This window comes from Arachis hypogaea, chromosome 15, assembly GCF_003086295.3.
Source record: "Arachis hypogaea cultivar Tifrunner chromosome 15, arahy.Tifrunner.gnm2.J5K5, whole genome shotgun sequence".
Lineage (NCBI taxonomy): Eukaryota > Viridiplantae > Streptophyta > Magnoliopsida > Fabales > Fabaceae > Arachis > Arachis hypogaea.
In genome coordinates, this window is record NC_092050.1 from 132,371,266 (window position 1) to 132,391,003 (window position 19,738).

A 19,738-nucleotide genomic window follows, 5' to 3' on the forward strand; every position below is an offset into this window, starting at 1 on the left:
CACTAATAATCGTAGGATGGGAAATGCTAGGTAAACAATGACCATTTTAAACAATATGAATAATCACGAATCAAATAAAAGTACATTACATCCTAATTTAATGTTATTAATTAAATTTAAAATTAATTTACTCTTTTAACCCTATTAATTCACATTGTTCACATATTGTTTAAAAATGTTGTTGGTTACCTATACTTTTCCTTGTAGAATTATTGCTACCACCAATGGCATACATTTTCCAATGAGTATAATCATTGTTGACAACATGCACAAATCTGAATTTGCAAGGTTTTGGATTAATCACTTACCAAAATGGTTGAAAGCTAGGCTGATTTGCATCACCTTATCAATTATGTGTTGGTCATTGACATCAAAGAGCATCGCCTAATCACAACTAAAATAAAATAAAATATAACAACCAAAATAAGTCAACAAAAGACACAAATAATTCTATATTTTAGGATATAGTCATTTACTAATGTTATATAATTATATAAAGAGTGATATACTAATTTGATTTTTCAATTTTCAATTAAATAACAAAAAGTATATAAAAAAGAAAAGGTTATAAATTTAAACTAATACTGTATATATTTTTAATTGAAAGGTTATTAAAACTGAAAATAAAACCATTAAATTTGTAAAAAATACTCCTAGAACAACAATTAAAATTAAATAATATGGAAATAGTTGAAAGTAATTAGTAACATCATTATGGTCAGCAAAATGACTATTGGAGATGGTAATAACAGTGAATCCCATAATAGCATCAATAAAACCATCAGAGCATTTTCTCATAAAAACGTGGTCAATCCAAACATTACTGACAACAAAAATGGAGATTTTATCATCATCACTGCGTGTCCTAAACCCAAAATGGGTCTCATAATCCCTAATAAGTCCAACAATCCCAACAACAATGTCACAAATCTTGATTCTGTGGGTTATCACATTATTGACGTATTGGAGGGAGATGCATGTACCCTTAGTAATATAGATATCAACTCATCTTCCATCAATGGTTTTTTTACTAGCCATCATGAGTTATTGGTTGAGTCTAATAGACATGCATGCTACGCTCAAAGATGATCTACAAAGGTTCAGTCCTTATGACTGCATGGCGAATGGCACCTGATTTTGGATTAACCATGTTATTGTCTAAAGGGTACCTGGTTTTCCTTCCCTATTTTCTCATTGTCCTTCTATATCTGTTATTCTAATTTAAGCCTTTCTTCCACCTAGTTCTAAGGGTGGTAAAGGGTCAATTTCGTTTGAACAAATAAGAACCAAACTGAATCAAAAGGTTTAAGGCTCGTTCTTCATCGGGTTAAGTGAGACATTTTTTATGGTCCTTTTAAATCATATTTGGGACATTTGAGATAGCTAGGCGTGTATTTCTTCAATATGTATGCTGCAAAATGTCTTGATTGGAGAGATACACCCTATGAATAGAGGCTTTGAATTAAAAAAAAAAAAAACGAAAGTTGAAGGGTTACATTGTAGCAAACTTCAAAGCTTATGCAAACTAACTCAGACAATGAGTTTCTTTCACCTCTTTAGTACCATTCTATAATTTCGGAGGTCGAAAAATAAGTGAGGTCAAAATGAAAGGAAAGAAAATTGGGATCAATGCAATAAGGGAATTGGCACTTTCTCACTTAGTTAAGGTAGGTACGAGTGCGCTTTAAAGTTTCGTAAATTATTTACAGAATTTGAGTTCCTGTCAGTTTTAAATATGAAAATGAGTAAGTCTTTGAATAAGAACTAAAAATCAATTATTTCATTGTTTAGATTATTCAAACCAAACACATATAATACAATCAGGAATTAAATTCTTAATCATAGTTATTTATTACTAGTAAAACTTTTATCTTTGTATTAGATATGACATTATCTATTTTCAACATTTAATCTTTATACCATATTAACTTCTCCAATCTTCATAAGGTTGGTTATATCATATTCTACGAATATATTTTAATAACCAAATTAAAAAATAAATTACCAAATGATCCTTAACTTCTGAAAAAAATAAGCAATGTGATATATTTCAATATCCCTTGCCTAGGCTGCAAAAAGAATGATTGAATTTCAACTCAAAGTCCAAAAAGACAAAATTAAATAATTTTACAATAATTTTAAACTTTTTTTTTCAATTTTAATCCTATGGGCTATAGAACAAGAAAAATGATCACACATTAGTAGAATAGCATGTTGCATATATCCCTGCACCTTTTGCCCTTTTCCTTTTCACTTGTTTGCCAAAACTCAATTTGTGCGTGCATCAGGTAGAAAATTGTGCAAGTAGAGATAACGATGAATGACTAGCAAGGTTGACCAACTCTACATTTAAGGGAGCCAGCAAAGGAAGTAAGTCTTTGCACGTATGAACCATCCTTTCCTGCAATCATGTCCTTGCTTGAGAATGGCCTCTTTACTAGTTCAGGTCCAGATTGTACGAAAAATGCTCCATTAACAAACTCATCGTTGATTGATCTCCATTGCCAATTCTTCCAATCATCATTGGTTACTCTCTTCGTGACCTTCATCATTTATTAGTATGTTAATGAAAAAATTCATTCACGTAGACTTTTTTATTGCTTGTAAACATGTTAATTAAATGTCACATTTATAAGTGGAGGATAAACTCACCAAGAAAAATAGAATACTAAAATATAAATGCATAAAAAAAAAGAGAATATATATGTGTATATGCATACCTCTTTAGCATTGTTATTATCAGGAGCCACGAACCGATTTCCTTCACTAATAATTGTAGGCTTACTGCTACCACCAATGGCATACATTTCCCAATGAGTATAATCGTTGTTGACAACATGAACAAATCCAAATCTGCACCTTGGCATTCTTTGGATTAATCTCTTGCCAAAGTGGTTGAAAACTAGGGTGATTTGCATCACCTTATCAATTGTGTGTTGGTCATTGGCACCAAAGAGCATCACCTACATCACAAATAAAACAAAATAAAATCACTGAAATAAGACAACAAAAGACAAAATAATTCTTTATTTTAGGATAATTTTCATTCAAGAATATTTTATAAGTATCAAAAGAACTGTTTAATTGACTTGATTTTAAAATAAAATAATTATTAAAAAAAATAATTAAAATAAAATAGTGTGAGAACAGTTGAAAGTAATCATTTACATCATTATGGTCTGTGAAATGACTATTAGAGATGGTAATAGCCGTGGATCCCATAATGGCGTCAATAAGACCATCAGAGCATTTTCTCATGGAAACATGGTCAATCCAAATATTACTGGCACCAAAGATGGAGATTCCATCACCATCACTGCGTGTCCTAAATCCAAAATGACTCTCAGAATCTCTAATAAGTCCACCGGTGCCCGGAACAATATCATGAATCTTGATTCCATGGATGATGACATTATTGACGTATTGGAGGGTGATGCCTGCACCCTTAGTAATGTAGATATCAACTCCTCTTCCGTCGATGGTCTTGTTACTAGACACCATGAGCTCTTGGTTGAGTCTAATATTCATGCTATGAGCAAAGATAATCCACAAAGGTCCATCTCTTGTGACTGCATGGCGAAGGGTACCTGGTTTTGGATTAACCATGTCATTGTCAGCAGGACTAGTAACAATGTAGATTGGACCTCCCTTTCCTCCAGTAGTATTTCTTCCAAAACCTTGAACACAATTTACAAGTTTTTGGCGATTATCTGCCCAATTGGGGTCACACCTCCAACATCTGTCAATGTTATTGGTTGCCTCACATGTAACTCCTGCCCTTTGACCATTCAAGTTCCTTCTTACATGCTTGCTACCACCTATGTCTCTGTTTTTTCGCGAAAATATCATAGACATTAGTTAGTTTATTATCTTATAATAGATATACTAATAATCATATATTCTCGAATTAATATGTTATGTTGAACTTGTGAAAGAAAAAAAATGTTAATTGTTGTGAATCTGATATATGTTAAGTTAGAATTTGTGAAACGACAAAAATGCTATGTTAGAAAATGAATTTGTATAAAAAATACTAAGAAGATGACTCGAAATAGTATTGAGGTGATAAACGACATGCCATTAAATTTGTATTTATGAAAAAACTTGTCCACACGAAACTGAATATGTAATAATTTGAGAATACTCACTCAGTAATAATAGATGAGAAGTTTCTAGAAAGTGCATGTTGTTGGGAATAAGACACAATTCCCCCTTGAGAAAACACCTTTGACAGAGAAATAAAATAGACACAATCACAACACAAGAATTTAACGTGGAAACTCCAATTACCGGAGAAAAAACCACGGCCGTTGTCAAATGACAACCAGAGAATATCACTATGTGAAAATTGTTACAACACATAGACTTCTTTCTCTCACCGGCACCCCAGTACACCCACACTCTTTCAAAGCAAATATCTAACTACACCTCACAACACTCTCTAATCAAAGAGTACAGAGGAAAAGAAAAATCAGATACAAGCTTAAAGTGTTTCTGACTGGTGCAAAAACAAATGGAGAACTTAGCCTCATATTTATAGCCTAGGCCACCCACTCCATTTGCTATCCTAAGCAATGTGGGACTAATTCAACCAAATCCTAACAATCTCCACCTTGATTGAAATAGTCACACATCTTCAGCTTCCATTGTCAACACCGACAATTCTTTGCTGCCATTGTCTATACCGACAATCATAGTTCAGAGAACTATCATACTCCACCATGAAAGTATACTCACTTGGAATTAGACCACTCCAAGCATTTCGCCTTGGTACAGATCGAAACCTTGCTGAAAATTCATGGTGCAACTTCCAAATTGGCTTTTCCTGGAAGTTCTTCAGCCATCGACCTAACTCCGCCACACACCTTGCATCTCAACGCCAACCAATGCCCGTGTGCAATTGTGGACCTGATTGCCACAACTCATCCTTATCCATGGCAGTGCGGTAATACCATGAGGATACTTCTTGTCTTCTAGAGAACATCATCTTCTCTCATAGAGAGAGCAACCAGAGATCTTCTCCTTCAACGCCTTGTGCAAACCTGATTGTATCAACACATCCTTGACTTGTATTTGCCACAAGCCAAAATTGATTCTTCCATCAAAATTTTCTATTTCAAGCTTCACAGCACTTGAATATCCTGACATTGTTGCAACCGTATACTGGAATATTATAACTCAACTGTAGACCGTGCACTAGGAAGGGTCCCCAGGAAAGAGAGGTGGGTCACAATGGACACACTTAAATACCAAGTCTTTCCTTAGCCAGAACCTTTTTCAAACTGCACTCTCACAGAGTCACACTGCCTTCCAGCAACAACAACAGCAACCAAAGAGATTAGACTAGGCTGCAACCACAGAGCATACTAAGAATAAATCCCACCGAACCGAAGCTCTGATACCACTTGTTGGGAATAAGACACAATTCCCCCTTGAGAAAACACCTTTGACAGAGAAATAAAATAGACACAATCACAACACAAGAATTTAACGTGGAAACTCCAATTACCGGAGAAAAAACCACGGCCGTTGTCAAATGACAACCAGAGAATATCACTATGTGAAAATTGTTACAACACATAGACTTCTTTCTCTCACCGGCACCCCAGTACACCCACACTCTTTCAAAGCAAATATCTAACTACACCTCACAACACTCTCTAATCAAAGAGTACAGAGGAAAAGAAAAATCAGATACAAGCTTAAAGTGTTTCTGACTGGTGCAAAAACAAATGGAGAACTTAGCCTCATATTTATAGCCTAGGCCACCCACTCCATTTGCTATCCTAAGCAATGTGGGACTAATTCAACCAAATCCTAACACATGTGGATCAGGAAAATATGCTTCTTCGCTAAGCTTCCTAGCAATTATTGCCCTTTCTTTCCAGTATTGATTATCAACCAAGTTGATATGTTGTTTCGCATATGTAGTATTCTCAAAGATATTGGCTTGGAAGGCTGGTATCATGGCAGCCAAACACAAAGAAAGGAACAAGTTGTACACCTTTGCCATAATATTGTTTTATTGATTTATGGCCAAAGGGTTTGGCTTTTCGATACCAATTTCGCTAAAGCAAAGCCAATACCTTAGCGAATTGGGAAGAACTATTTTGCAAAATATGCAAAAGCTCTTGCAAATGTTGAACAATGTACATGGTAATAAATATGACAAGGTCATGAACGATTATAGTAAAACAAGGCAAGACCACAAGCTAAATTTGTGACAAAGTTATAGAAAAATACGGAGCATTGTTTAAATTTACATAAAACTCTATATATAGAAAGAGGGGAAATTGTAGCGTTTTCTTTTTATAACCATTAAGGAAACAAAAGGTAATAATTCCTTAATTGTTATAAACAACAAAAAAAAGGATGGTATTTTTTATTTAAAACCTATAAATTGATAACACGTATGAAGAGAAAGATTTTGATTTTGCTAATTTGATTTTTATTTTCTATTTATTTGTTTACCTTTTCAGGACATGAATTAATTTTTGTTTAAATATTTAAAAATAAATCAGCATATTTATATGATTTTTGGCAAATAGCCCCATAAGTATAATTCTATAAAACATAGTAATATATAACCATAAATAAATAATATTAAATAAAAAACATAAAATTTTTACTATTTTATTGAAAAGACGAATTGACAAAGTGTAACTATACAAAATTGATAGGGAGAGAATGGTGGTAGGAGAGTTACAAAGTATATTGGAGTGTGTTTTTTTGGTGTGATAGTAATAGAAATACAGTTGTATGGACTTTTGACTCTGATGGTAAATACTTGATAAAACCATTTATGGATACAGCAAAAGGAAGAATGCATGGAGTACCAGAACTGAAACGTATCTTTAATGGGATATGACAAGGGTTGGTTCCACCTATAGTTGAAATATTGTCACGCTTTGTGATAACTATTGTAGCGAATATTAAAGACAAGCTAGTAAGGAGGCATATCATAAAACAGGGCGAGGAATCATTTGCATATTATGGCAAGGCTTCAAGAATGGTAAACCACCTTTTTTCTACATTGCCAATTCCTTATAAGTTATGAGGGTTAGCTGAAACTAGGAAAATGTTAGTTAGGTAGGACATATGGAGATTACGGTGTGGTTTGAGAATCGGTTAGAGCAAGAAGTACAATGAATGAGAAAGAAGAAGTGGATTGTTGTATTTTTTCTTATTATGTGTATTGTATGGAGTAGTATAAATCAAAAGATTTTTGAGGGTATGACTATATCTTATGAGAGTGCATGGAAACAAACTAAGTCCCTTGTGAACCAATGGTGTTTGTTTAATAAAGTAAAAATGAGTAAAGTGATGCAGTGAGTAAGGGGGTGAGGATATTAAATGAACTTGATGGAGTTATGTCTTTTATAGTCCAGATACAGGGCATTATATTGTATGAGCTACTTGAGAACAATGATGGAGGAATTTTGTGTCTTGTGGGAGACAAATTTGATAGAAGAACAAGTAGTGAGATGACTATTACTGGAATTCAAATTTCTATACAGTTCTTGCTCAAAGAGGTGAGTATAAAAGAGGATAACTTGCCCAGAAGCGAAGGAAAACATCAGACTCCAGGTGGGTTTACACGGGGAAGGAATATGCTAGCAAGAAAGCCAGGGGATGATCACACGAATATGAAGTTTGATATTTTGTAATGAAGTATGTAAAGGAATTGAAGTAAATATGTGATAGTTGTTAGAATTGTAAATCATGTATTAGGAATTCATATATAAACTTGTTTATGACTCGGACTTTTGGTACTTTGTTAGAATGTTGTCATGATTAAAGTCTATTTTTTTAGTGACAAGTTTATGTAAGTTGGGTTGGTTACTGAACAAGTTTACTCTTCCAAACTATGATTTAAGATTATATATGAATTTTGCAAGGTTTTTATTAGGAAAATTAAAAAAAAGGAGAACAATAGGTTACTCAACAAACTTATAGCCATGCTTAAAAAGAGTGGTCACATGGTATTGTAGTCATCAACAGCCAAGCTCAAAAAGTGTAGCAAAATCTATGGCTATTGGCGTGCTTCAAAAGCGTAGCCATATCTTTGGCTATTGGCACGCTTTATAAGTGTAGCCATATCTTCAGTTATTGCCACGCTTTAAAAGTATCGCTACAGGGTTACACATATGGCCATGCTTTTAAGCGTGATAATCAATAAAAGCGTGGTAAAAAATAAAGCGTGCCAATAAATCGACAAAAGTGTGGCATGCCGATAGCTAAAAAAGCATGGCAAAAAGTTGTCACTACGCTTTTCAGACTTTTGGCCACGCTTTAAAAGCATAGCAAAATTATGGTTTTCTTTAGTAAAAGAGGTAGTATGACAAGAAAATCCTTTCAAAAGACTTTGAACTGGGACAGAAGGTCTTGTTATTCAACTCACAGTTGAAGCTATTTTCCGAAAAGTTGAAAACAAGGTGGTCTTGACCATTTACAATAAGTAAAATGTCTCAATATGGATATATTGAAATAATAGAGAAAAGCACTGGGAGAAAGTTCGTAGTCAACGGATAGAGATTGAAGCCATATCTGGGAGAAGAAATGGATCGACAAAAATCGACCTAACTACCATCCTATCAATAATTAAGCTAGTGACGTTAAAAGAGCGCTTGTTGGGAGGCAACCTAACCCATTTGTATCCTTTACTTATTTCTCCATTTTTTTTCTTTAGTTAATTTTAAAAACTGTGAAGAAACAAAAAGCTTGAGGCCTGACGCCAATAAAGAAAATGGAGAGAGTCAACTCCCAGGGGGTGGTGCCCAGCGCCACGCTTGGGCACCTAACTCTAATAGAGGATTCCATTCCTAGGGAAGCTGGCGCACAGCGCCATTCCTTGAGGCCAAGCGCCCATGAAGGAAGTTCACCTGGAGCTTGGTGCCAAATATTCAAGCCAGGCGCCTTCGAAGCATTCTTTCTCGCTTATGTTGATTTTCAAGTATCTTCATTCATAGTTTTACTTCATGGAGTTTTAAATTCAAATTCAAAAACTAGTTTTTCAAAATTTTGCATGCATGATTTCTTCTATTTCAATCACCACTATGATTAAATGTCATCTTCCCAATATTTCGCTCATCATCCATCAATGCAAATGCCTCTTCATATAACTTAAAACATTTATACTTAAGATTCTGACAAATCTCTAAGTTAGGTGGTCGTGATTAAGAGGAAAACAAAGGCCTCTAAATGGTAGAAGAACGCACGCAAAAAGTCCTCGGACCCGGAGGTGGAAGTCGAGACAGAGGATGAAAAAGGTATTAAGATGAAAATTGAACTTGGTAATCTGATTCTTTTTTTTTTGGAGGTTAGTTGTTTTTTTATTTTTCTTCTTTTTTTTTCTTTTTTCTTTCTTTCTTTATGTTCCTTTGCATCATGTTTTCTGCTTCTATTTTCTTTGTTTTCTTCTATTTTCTTTGTACTTGTTCTCCAGTACTTTACTTGTGTAAGAGGAGTTCTTCTGAATGAAAAGACTTTCAATAATAAAAAGGAAGTTCAAATGAAAGTGGTGGTTCTTAAAATTATGGTTATATCTCATAGACTCAAAGTATATGAATGAATCTTGAAGAAAAAGAGATAGAATCTCCAAAAACAAAGGCTCTGGAGAAATATTATGAGAATCCAAACGTCTAACTCTTTGAAGTAGTTCAAAAGAAAAGTATGGAAATATCGAAAAATCCAAAAACAATAAGGCTTTGAGTACCAATGACTGGAGCACAGTTATGTACCTATGATACTTGTGTGTCAAGAAGAGATTTGAGTAAGTAAATCCGAGGGATGCCTCATCATCCGATAACTTGGGCCAACTGGCTCGAGATTATCGATTGAAAGTCCATATTAAGAGTTGCCTTGAGACAAAGCATTCAAAGTCCAAAGGCTCTAGGTATCTATGTTTGGATGAATAATTTCTTAGTTATGTGCTTGTAGTGAATTATGTCAAGGAGAGGCTTGGGTGACTAAATCTAAGGGGTACTTTATCGCCCGATAACTTGGGCCAATTGGCTCGGGATTATCGATCGAAAACCTATTAAGAGCTTCCTTGAGACAAAACACTTATAGTCAAAGACTTCAAACATATTTCCCTGGTTAAATTGTTAAGTACCTACTTTCAAGGTCATATAATTCTAAGAATATTCTCATAATACAGTCCAGAATTGAGTTTTTGAATTGAATATTCTTGATTCCTAAGTATTCAAGATTCATCAAGGAAAGAAAAGTCTTCATGTAATCATGGAGATTATCGTAAACCTCACTTTTACTTGGACTTTAATTTAGCAACTCTTCAATTCTTTTTGCTAAGATAAATTCTCTTTACTCTTCTTTTACTTGAGGACAAGCAAAGTTTTAAGTTTGGTGTTATGATGCCGAGGTATATATCTTTAGTTGTTTTTAAGGTTTGTTTTGAATAGTTTTCTTAGGTTTAAATCAAAGTTCTTATGTTTTTAGTGAAGTTTTTTATGACTAGTCATATGTTTGGAGTTGTTTTAGAATGATTGTGCTTTCAGGATTTATTTTTAAATAATTAGGATAAAAGAATTAAAACAAGAAAACACAAGAGTACTCCTAGGAGAAGAAACACAAAGCTGACGTCAGACTTCAGGAGGCCAACCCAGCACCAGCATAGGGAAGCCAGTGCCAGGAACAGGCGCCCAACTCCCGCCTGCCTCCAAGCCCGATGCCCTGTCCTCCAAGCCCAATGCCCAATTGGGCGCCCAACTCCCTCCATCCAAGCCCGGCGCCTTCGTGACCTGGGAAGGTCGAAATGGGCTGGTGCCTAACTTTGAAAAGTGGCGCCCAACACCACCCAACTTCCACACACTGGGCACCCAGGGCCCAACTTCGGAGCCTGACTTCAAGTAATTTTCCAACTCCCAAGGATTCAAAATTCATCAAAGCCCAGCGCCAAGTCCAATGTCCACTCCCAGGAAGCTCTAAATTCAACCAAGGTGTAAAACCTGGTCAAATAGTAAGTAATTAAGTAATTAATTAAATATGGGCAAAAATGGTTATAAAATTTAACCATCATAATTTGACTGTTTCGATATGATAATTAGACTCATTCAATTTTTGTGAGTCGGAAAACATAGTTTTCTGCATAAAAACACAAAATAGAATTTTGACCGTTAGTACCGGCTAAGATCTGTCTGGTACTGCAGTTGAGAAAATTAATGTTTAGTACAAAGGTTAAAAAGTTAAAATGGGTAATTGATATGGTAAAAATAATTAAAACACACATTAAAATGCTAATCTTAAAGATTTTGGCACAAAGTTAGGCCAAACGGACCACATATGTGAACCGGGCCCAAATTGGGCCCGAGCTCGGCATATGTAAGCCATAACTAATGGCCATTTAAGCCACCACACACTCATTTTTCCCTTTAATGTTGAAAATGTGAAGAAGAAAGGTGAGAAGAGAAAACCCTTAACTTTCAAAATTTCAAATCGCCATAACTTTTTCTACGAAACTCTAATCGACGAGTCGTTTGCAGCCACGCATCACTCTCGACAAGCTCTTCAAGTTTATTTAGGTATTGTGGTAAGAAAATTTGAAACTCATGCCCAGCTTTTTTTCCCTAAATTTTGAGTTTTGCTTTGGGTTTTGAGAAATTTTGTGGTTTTGGTTATTTAGGGGTGCTTTAGTATGAGCCATTGGTGAATTTCATCAACTAACTTCGTGGGTTAAGGTAAGAAATCCTCAAACCCTTGTGATTCATGAATTTTATAAACCCTAAGTTGAAGTATGTATGAAATTGTGTGTATTAGATTGTTGGATACCCTTTTGGAACTTGGATATTGCTTGTGGGAGTGTTGACTTGAGCTTAGAGCTAAGATTTGGTGAAACTCCACAGGTTGAGAGCTTGATTTTAACTTCCAAGAGGTACGGTTTTAGTTTCATTTAAGTACCGTATAATGTAGTATGAAATCCTAGGCTAGATGCCCCTAGGATTAGGTTTGGATAGTGAAATTGGTTGGTATTGATATATATATATATATATATATATATATATATATATATATAGTTGATATGTTGTGAAAATTAATGATTGGGTTAAGATTGTGTGAATTTGCATGTTTGGTGTATTGAGAAATTTGATGAATTGGATAATGATTATTGATTTGTGAAATATGTATATTAAATTTGTGAATTTGGGGCGGAGGCCGTGAATTTTGGGCCGGAGGCTGGGAAAAGATAAGGACGGTAAGTGATAATTGGAACATAATCGAGCCTATTTCGTAAGCTCAAGCTCGGCTCAATGAAAGCTCACGAGCTGGTTCAAAAAATAGGAATATAATCTATACTTGTATATCAATAAATTAGAACTTATATATATTAAAAAAATATTAAAAAAAGATAAATTTTATATATTGTATATCTATCAATTATAGTTTTTTTTATTTATGTTCTACATCAAAAATTATATATAAAAAATGACTATAAAATTTTAAATAATTAAGAACATTAATATATATGTAAAATTATATATATTACTATTATATATATATATATATATATGCTAAAATTATGTGATTTATTTATTAAAATAAAAATAAGTTTATTAACATATATTATTTTAAATAATTCTATTAAAGTTAAAATTTAAAAAAAATAAAAAGATTGTATTATAATTTGATTATTTTTTATTTGTATTTAATTTTTTAATTATTATTTTTTATTAATTTTAATTAATTTTATTTTCTTAAAATATTAAGTGGACTAGCTTATCGACCTGCCAATCAACTAGAAAGTAAGATTGGCTAGCATTTTGAGTTCATTTTACATGAAGAAAAAGATCAGTCCATCTTATTTTTTAGATAAGAAATGTTATTTGTACATCAAAATCAACCACTAAAATTAGTCACCAATATATTTGTGTATAAATATATGTGTGGTTTAATTCATTTTTAATGTGTATTTATATTTCAACATATATTTTATACTGATAGCTGATTTTGATAGCTAATTTTAATGTACACTAGCATAACCCTTTTTAAATAGACTTTGACACAAGTGAGATGGGATAAGCTACTCACTTTGGCACTCGTATAAAATAGTTTAGTTGTTTGTCTTGAGAATATGACCTAAATTAGTCTTGAACTACACAAATGGCCTTAATTAATTATAATTAATTAAAATGGTTAAATTGACCTAATTGACATAACTCTAATCCAACGTTCTACTTTTTAACGGTTGATTGGTAAGGACGTTATTAATTTGGTCAAGAAACCCTAGTAAACTTTTCTTATTAATAAGTGTAATAGCCCGTCCTATGCACGTCATAAGATTCAAATTATAATTTTAAATTCTTTTGTTAAGATTATTTTGAATTATAATAATTTTATTAATAAAAATATAACATATTATGTATTATTTATTTTTTCTTAATCTAGTATTAAATGTATTAACTCTAAAATAGTTATTAATTAATTTTAGTAATATACTTTTTTTTAATAAATCAAACATATATACTCAATATGACCATAAATAACCTAGTAATACTTAGACCCACTAACAAATTTTTATATGTTATTTTACTGTCAATTAAGAACATATCAACATCAGCTCAAAATAAATAATAAATTATTAGAGAATTCTAATGCACAAAATTCTCTAATAAACAACAAATAATTTAAACTCACTAAAAAATAACTCAACACTTTTCTTCGATACCTGTAAAACATATACCTGAAATAATATTATATCAATGTTAGTATACAGTTTTACAATTATCGACCGTATTTACTATACGTGACTCATTCTTAAAAGTTATTCTACATATGTGTGCAGTCGAAAGATAAATTATTGGACTTTATTTTATTTTTCTAAATTACTATAATTATGCATTATTCATTAAATGCTAATTGTAATATAATTGTAATATTGTAATATAATTATAATAAAAATATTTTTCTAAAATAAATTTAGAAGAGAGAATAGTGCTTTCATTTTGGAGGGAAAATGAATTCATGAGGAATTGACACTTCACTTTTATTAGTTGATAATGTATTAAATATTGATTTTATATAATTATAATAACGATATTTTCCTAAATTAGTATAATCATGCATTATTCGTTAAATGTTAATTGTAATATAATTATAATAAAGATATTTTTCTAAAATAAATTTAGAAGAGAAAATAGTGATTTCATTTTAGAGAAAAAATGAATTCATGAGAAATTGACACCTCACTTTTATTAGTTGGAAGAAAAATCCAGTTTTAGTATATTTCTCGTTTTTATATATTTTTCTCTAATCATATATCCACTGTTTTCTTTCCTTCATTTCAGCATTTTGAACCTGGGTTTAACTTATCGTAGTTCTCACTTCTCAGTCATTTTATTAGATGTAGTTGATAACTATTGAAATTATTTGATTAACATAAGAGAAAAATATATTATTATATGATAGAATCAATATGAGTATATTTTGTTATTAAATATACAAAGTTAATGTAAAATAAAATTACGCATAAAAAAAGCAAAGAAAATAAAATTAAAATAGGAAAAATGATAAAAAAATTATTTTTACAATTTTGTTTTGTCATTTTTATGTATAGAAGATTGAAAAATAATAAACTTTTGACTAAATTAATTTTGTATTTGTTGTATTCAAATTAAATAAGCAATAAATTATATTATTTTAATTTATTCCTTAAATTTATATATCATAAAAATCAAATCAATATACATAATTTTAAATTGTGTGATACTTAAATATCTAATCAAATCAATTAGTTGATATAATTAATGCATCATAATGAATTGTATTTAATGAGTTAAACAAAATAAATTAAGAAACACTCTCAAAAACATGCTACGTTGACTCTATCATTAAATGTAAAAAATTGATTTTTATATAATAGAATCGATAATATAATAGACGGCAAGAAAGAGAAAGATAAACATTTTAGATCTTAGGTTGTTTCATTTGGATATTGTAATGTGGGTATCACATTATTTTACTTATTCTACCCTATGGACCTTTTTGCAACTTTATTTCAGTATCAATAGAATTTCACTACCTTTTAGTAATAAATTAAAATCTAAAATAAAACTGAAAAAAAGTAAAGAATATAAAATTATCGATTGAAATTTTATTTCATTTTTTGTTATTATAATAGGTATTTTTATTTAATATATCAACACCGTACAAAATTAATCATAAAAAAGTATAAAATATAAATAAATATACTGAATTAAGAGATAAAATTATATTTGTTATCTCATTTTTACTTTTAGCAGCACAATAGAATATCATGTACTCAACATAATTTAAGATGTAAATTATAATTAATTATACTTTTTATTTTAAAATATTTAAAATTAATCTTAATATAAATAAAAATAATTTAATATATTAAATAAATTAATAGAATAATATAAGTTAACTATTTTTTTGATTAATTTTGTTATTTTTTTTACTACCTTTAAAATTACGATTTTTTTTTAAATTTGACCGTGAAATAATATTAGAGTTGTTGGTCTACACCATTAAAAAAAATAATACTATGTAATTACATTTGTACATATAACATGTTTCTAAATTTTTATATGCAAAACTTAAGATTCTGTATTTCTTTGTTTATGCCATAAATAAGTATTATTTACAATGATTCGTATTGATTTAAAAGCTTAAAAACTTTTGTATGTATTAATTATATATTTAATATTAAAACATGAAAATTTACTATGTTATTTTACTATTAATGTATGTAGTATTACATTATAAAATATAAAAATTAAAATGATTACTATATAGCTTAGATGGATTGAACTAAATATAAAAATATAAAACAGAATTGTATTATTAAATTTTAGTAATTTTAATTAGCTAATAATATAAAATAAGATAGAAGTGACTATTTATAATTGAATAGTTTTGGTTGATTAGACTAAAAAAAATTAAAAAATACTCTAAATAAAAAGCCAAATTAACTTTAATATTAAATTCATTAATGCAATTTTAATTTTATATAATAGTTAGATAATAAATTAGTAAAAGCTAATGCAAGGATGACTTTAATTAGTATTTGATAAAATATTTATTTAGAATAATTAAAAAAAGTAAAAGTATGATATTATTAAAAATAACACATTTTTGTGTTTAAAATACATTTAAATAAAATATAAAATTTAGAATAACATAGCTTCATGAATATTAATCATTAATCAATTATGAACTAACATAAAATTATAATACAATTTGTTGACGAAAAATAATCAACAATTAATATTAATAAATATAAAAATCATCCAAATACTTTGATTAAAAGTATGAGTGGTTAATTATTATTTATTATTAATAATATTTTGTTCATAACTAAAACTAAAAATATAATTATTCAGATTTAGATTTTAGAAGAATAAATGTATAAGTAACAAATAATCTATTTTATCATGCATATTATAAATTAATGAATTAAACTAACTGATATAATAAATTATAATTAATTAATTGGTATAAATTATAATAAATTATATGATATTTAAAAAGAAAATAAAATGAATAAGAATAAAATAAAAAGAAATAGAAGAGATAAAAGACTACAATAAAATAAATTGAGTGTGAGAGTTTTATTTTTTTTTTTACAAATTTTATATCACATCTGTAACACCCTAACTTTTAGCACGTCATGATCGTGCCAAAAGTAAGGCATTACTAACCTGTTTTCCTTATTAACTATTTAATATTGAGCCTTTACGTCGATATCACGCTCCCGTTTTTAAGAAAATTTCAGAAAAAGATTTTAGTAATTAAAAATCACATAACAAAAGATCTTCAAATAATAATAATCACATAATTACTAATAATAATAGAGGTTATACGATTAAATTCAATGTAAAACTCAAATACAATACCTATCCCTCTGGATAAAATAAAAACCCTGAAACAACAAGGGCGAGGGAACTCTATAAAAACAACAGGAATCACAAGTAAATCTACTAATCGTCTGCAGCTTTTTACTGAATCTCCGAACCTGAGTCTCTGAAAGGGTGTAAGATTTGGGGTGAGAACAAACTACACGTTCTCAGTAGGGAATAGGAATGCCGTAAAAGTAATGAAATAAAATGCAAATAATTAACTTTACTCAATAAAAATATATTTTTATCAAACCCTTAGAAAATACTCTTGGTTCTACTTTAGATAATTAATTACCTCCTTTTAAAATCTCTTAACTCAAAACAAAACTTAAATATAAAATTAGTCACACTTTCTGTCTCTCAGCCACATATTAATCCTCAGTCAAATGTCAACTCGTAATTACTTTAATACACTCACAAACAAGTAGTGCAAGTAAGAGATTCAATTCAATGTACAAGCAAGTCACAACAAGACAAACAATACAATCACAAAGTAATAAGACAAGCAAGCGCAATCAAATGCAAATGTACAAACAACATGATGCATGTCTATCCCTAACGCGTCGGTTGTCTACCCGCAACCCGACGTTACTCGGAGCGAACCCCGAATATGGTTTCTTTACTGTATCAATTAGACACCTTGGCATCACGGTTACCCGTGTCAATTAGGCCTCATCATAATAACGTGTATCACAGTAAGAAACAGTGCTATCAATTAGGCGAACATTCCCGCTTTAGCAATCTCAGGCTATCCGTTAGGCGGGCCCTTTCGCATTAGCAATTTGGCACAAATGCCCATTCAACATACAATATGCTACCAGTTGTTTATTCCACTCATGACTTTTCATTATTCCTCCACATCACCAATTACATACTCATACCTCCGCATCACTGCTTAACTATACATACCTCCGCATCACCTTATTATTATTTACACCTCCGCATCACCACATATTCCTTCACTTATCATACCCCAAAACATTAGTTCCTAGATAGCCAAACTTCTTTAACGTTTAATAAAAATTCCTTTCCTTAATAAATTGGATTCAAGTTATTACTTAAACAAAAAACTTTTTTCAATAGAATAAACTTAAAACATAACTTTTCCTGCTAAGTTGAAAACCAAATAGAATGAGTTTTAAATCAAATTCTCTTTTGATTAACGCTTTAAGCAAAGCCTCGAAGTTTTATAAAAATTTCTGCAGCATTTCCTCTAAAATTCGGACTTTGCCACCCTTCAAGGGTCCCAACCAAATCATTTTCGATCCTCAAAGACCATTCCTGATAAATCTGACAATCCAAATCCAATGCCAAATCATTTTATAAATTTAAAAGCTAACCAGGTTCAATTTCAAAATCATTTCCCACCATAAGCCTGTAAATCAGATTTTTAATATAAAGTTCACTTCTTAATGTAAATACATATTTAAATCAGGTTTTCAAAACAAAAACACTTTTTCCCTTAAAATTGGACTTTACTACCCATGTGGGCTCCCTCAGATTCCTAACTTCCCAAACTAATCTCAAATCCAACTCCATTCAACCATTATCAACATAACAATTTCTTTAATAACTAACTCATCATCTTTCAATTTAACAAGAACACTAATTTAATTACTTTTTTCAGTCACAACTCAACCAATTCATCAATTAATCACGCAAGACATCTATAAATTATTTGCAATTACTCACTAAACTTCAATGGCATTCATAAATTTAAACGATTAATTTTAAAATAAATCCTCTACCTTCATACGAAATCAAAATCAACAAAAACTTTGGAAAAACTTTTTAATCGAGCTGCTGAAGAGGAAAGCGTCAGAAATCGTCTGTGCCTCCTAGAACTCCAATTGGCCGAACTCAAGAGGAAGGAGAGTTATGTTACCGTCAGCTTCCACCGAACAAAAATAATGTCAACGCATAGAGGAAAAAGATACGAACACTTTTACCGGATTAGATTTTTTATTGGAGTTACGGATCGCAAGTAATCGAAGTTAGAAACTCACGGTTCCATGGTTTCCGTTCTCTTCTCTCTCTCACGGTGTTTCTCTCTTTTTTTTTTTTCTTTCCTTCATTCGGTGATATGAAAGAGATGAATGTGATTAAAAGCTAAGGGTATTGAATGAGAATTTTGTAATACTAAAACTCATTAGGTGTCAAAGTGTTATATATATACAAGCCACGTTTCCTTTCTTTTTGTTTCTTAACTGACTTGTTCATGATTTAAAAGAAAGAATGGATTAGTGCTGAAGCTTTTATTAAGAAAAGGGTTAGGTGTCATGAAAAAGGACATACCTCATTGGTTTTATATATATATATATATATATATATTAGTAAGTATAGTAAGCATAGTAAGTATAATAAGCATAGTAAATAACATTCTATTTCTCTCTTTGTTCTCTTAATGGCTTCGGCCATTCTTTTCTCTTTTTTTTTTTCTTTTAAACTTTAATAATAATAATAATAATAATAATAATAATAATAATAATAAAAAAAAAAAGTTAATTTAAATATTTTGTCTATTAAAATAGTTTTTAATAAATATTTTAAACTAATAGAATAAGTCATAATTGAATGAGACTTTAATAATCCTAAAATTCTATTTAATTATTTTTGTTAGAATTAATTTTTTTAAAAACAAAACTCAACAATTATAATAACTCATAAATAGCTAATTATTTAATTTTCAAAAACCTGGGGTCTTACAACATCTGTTTCAATAATAATAAATAAAAATACATTAACTTGATATCTAAGAGAAAAAGATGAGATAAAATCATAACACAGTTCTAAAACAAAAGCTTAAATTAAACCATAATATCATTGCACAACACAAATTGAAAGTAATTTCACACTATAATATA

At 30.5% G+C, this 19,738-nt stretch overlaps 1 protein-coding gene and 1 long non-coding RNA gene across 2 annotated transcripts; both read right to left on the reverse strand.

The window, feature by feature from the left end:
* Positions 1-2,015: 2,015 nt before the first annotated feature.
* On the reverse strand, positions 2,016-6,122 carry LOC112750742 (probable pectate lyase 3). The gene is made up of 5 exons (XM_029292968.2): positions 5,824-6,122; positions 4,149-4,182; positions 3,169-3,826; positions 2,721-2,963; positions 2,016-2,543 (listed from the first exon to the last, which is right to left on the reverse strand). Exons 1-5 carry the CDS (start codon positions 6,011-6,013, stop codon positions 2,325-2,327), a joined length of 1,344 nt encoding a protein of 447 aa, XP_029148801.2. The 5' UTR covers positions 6,014-6,122; the 3' UTR covers positions 2,016-2,324.
* A 10,668-nt stretch (positions 6,123-16,790) lies between these two features.
* On the reverse strand, positions 16,791-18,941 carry LOC140179543 (uncharacterized). Its single transcript, XR_011873053.1, has 2 exons — positions 18,623-18,941; positions 16,791-16,998 (listed from the first exon to the last, which is right to left on the reverse strand). It is a non-coding gene; the product is annotated as an uncharacterized lncRNA (long non-coding RNA).
* Positions 18,942-19,738: the final 797 nt, after the last annotated feature.

Coding starts and splice junctions, on each gene's coding strand:
- LOC112750742 (XM_029292968.2), bottom strand. CDS start 6,013: ATGGCAAAGGTGTACAACTTGTTCCTTTCTTTGTGTTTGGCTGCCATG. Junction 4,183..5,823: donor ATATTTTCCTGATCCACATG/TGTTAGGATTTG, acceptor CCCAACAACATG/CACTTTCTAGAAACTTCTCA. Junction 2,964..3,168: donor ATTTCACAGACCATAATGAT/GTAAATGATTAC, acceptor TTTGTGATGTAG/GTGATGCTCTTTGGTGCCAA.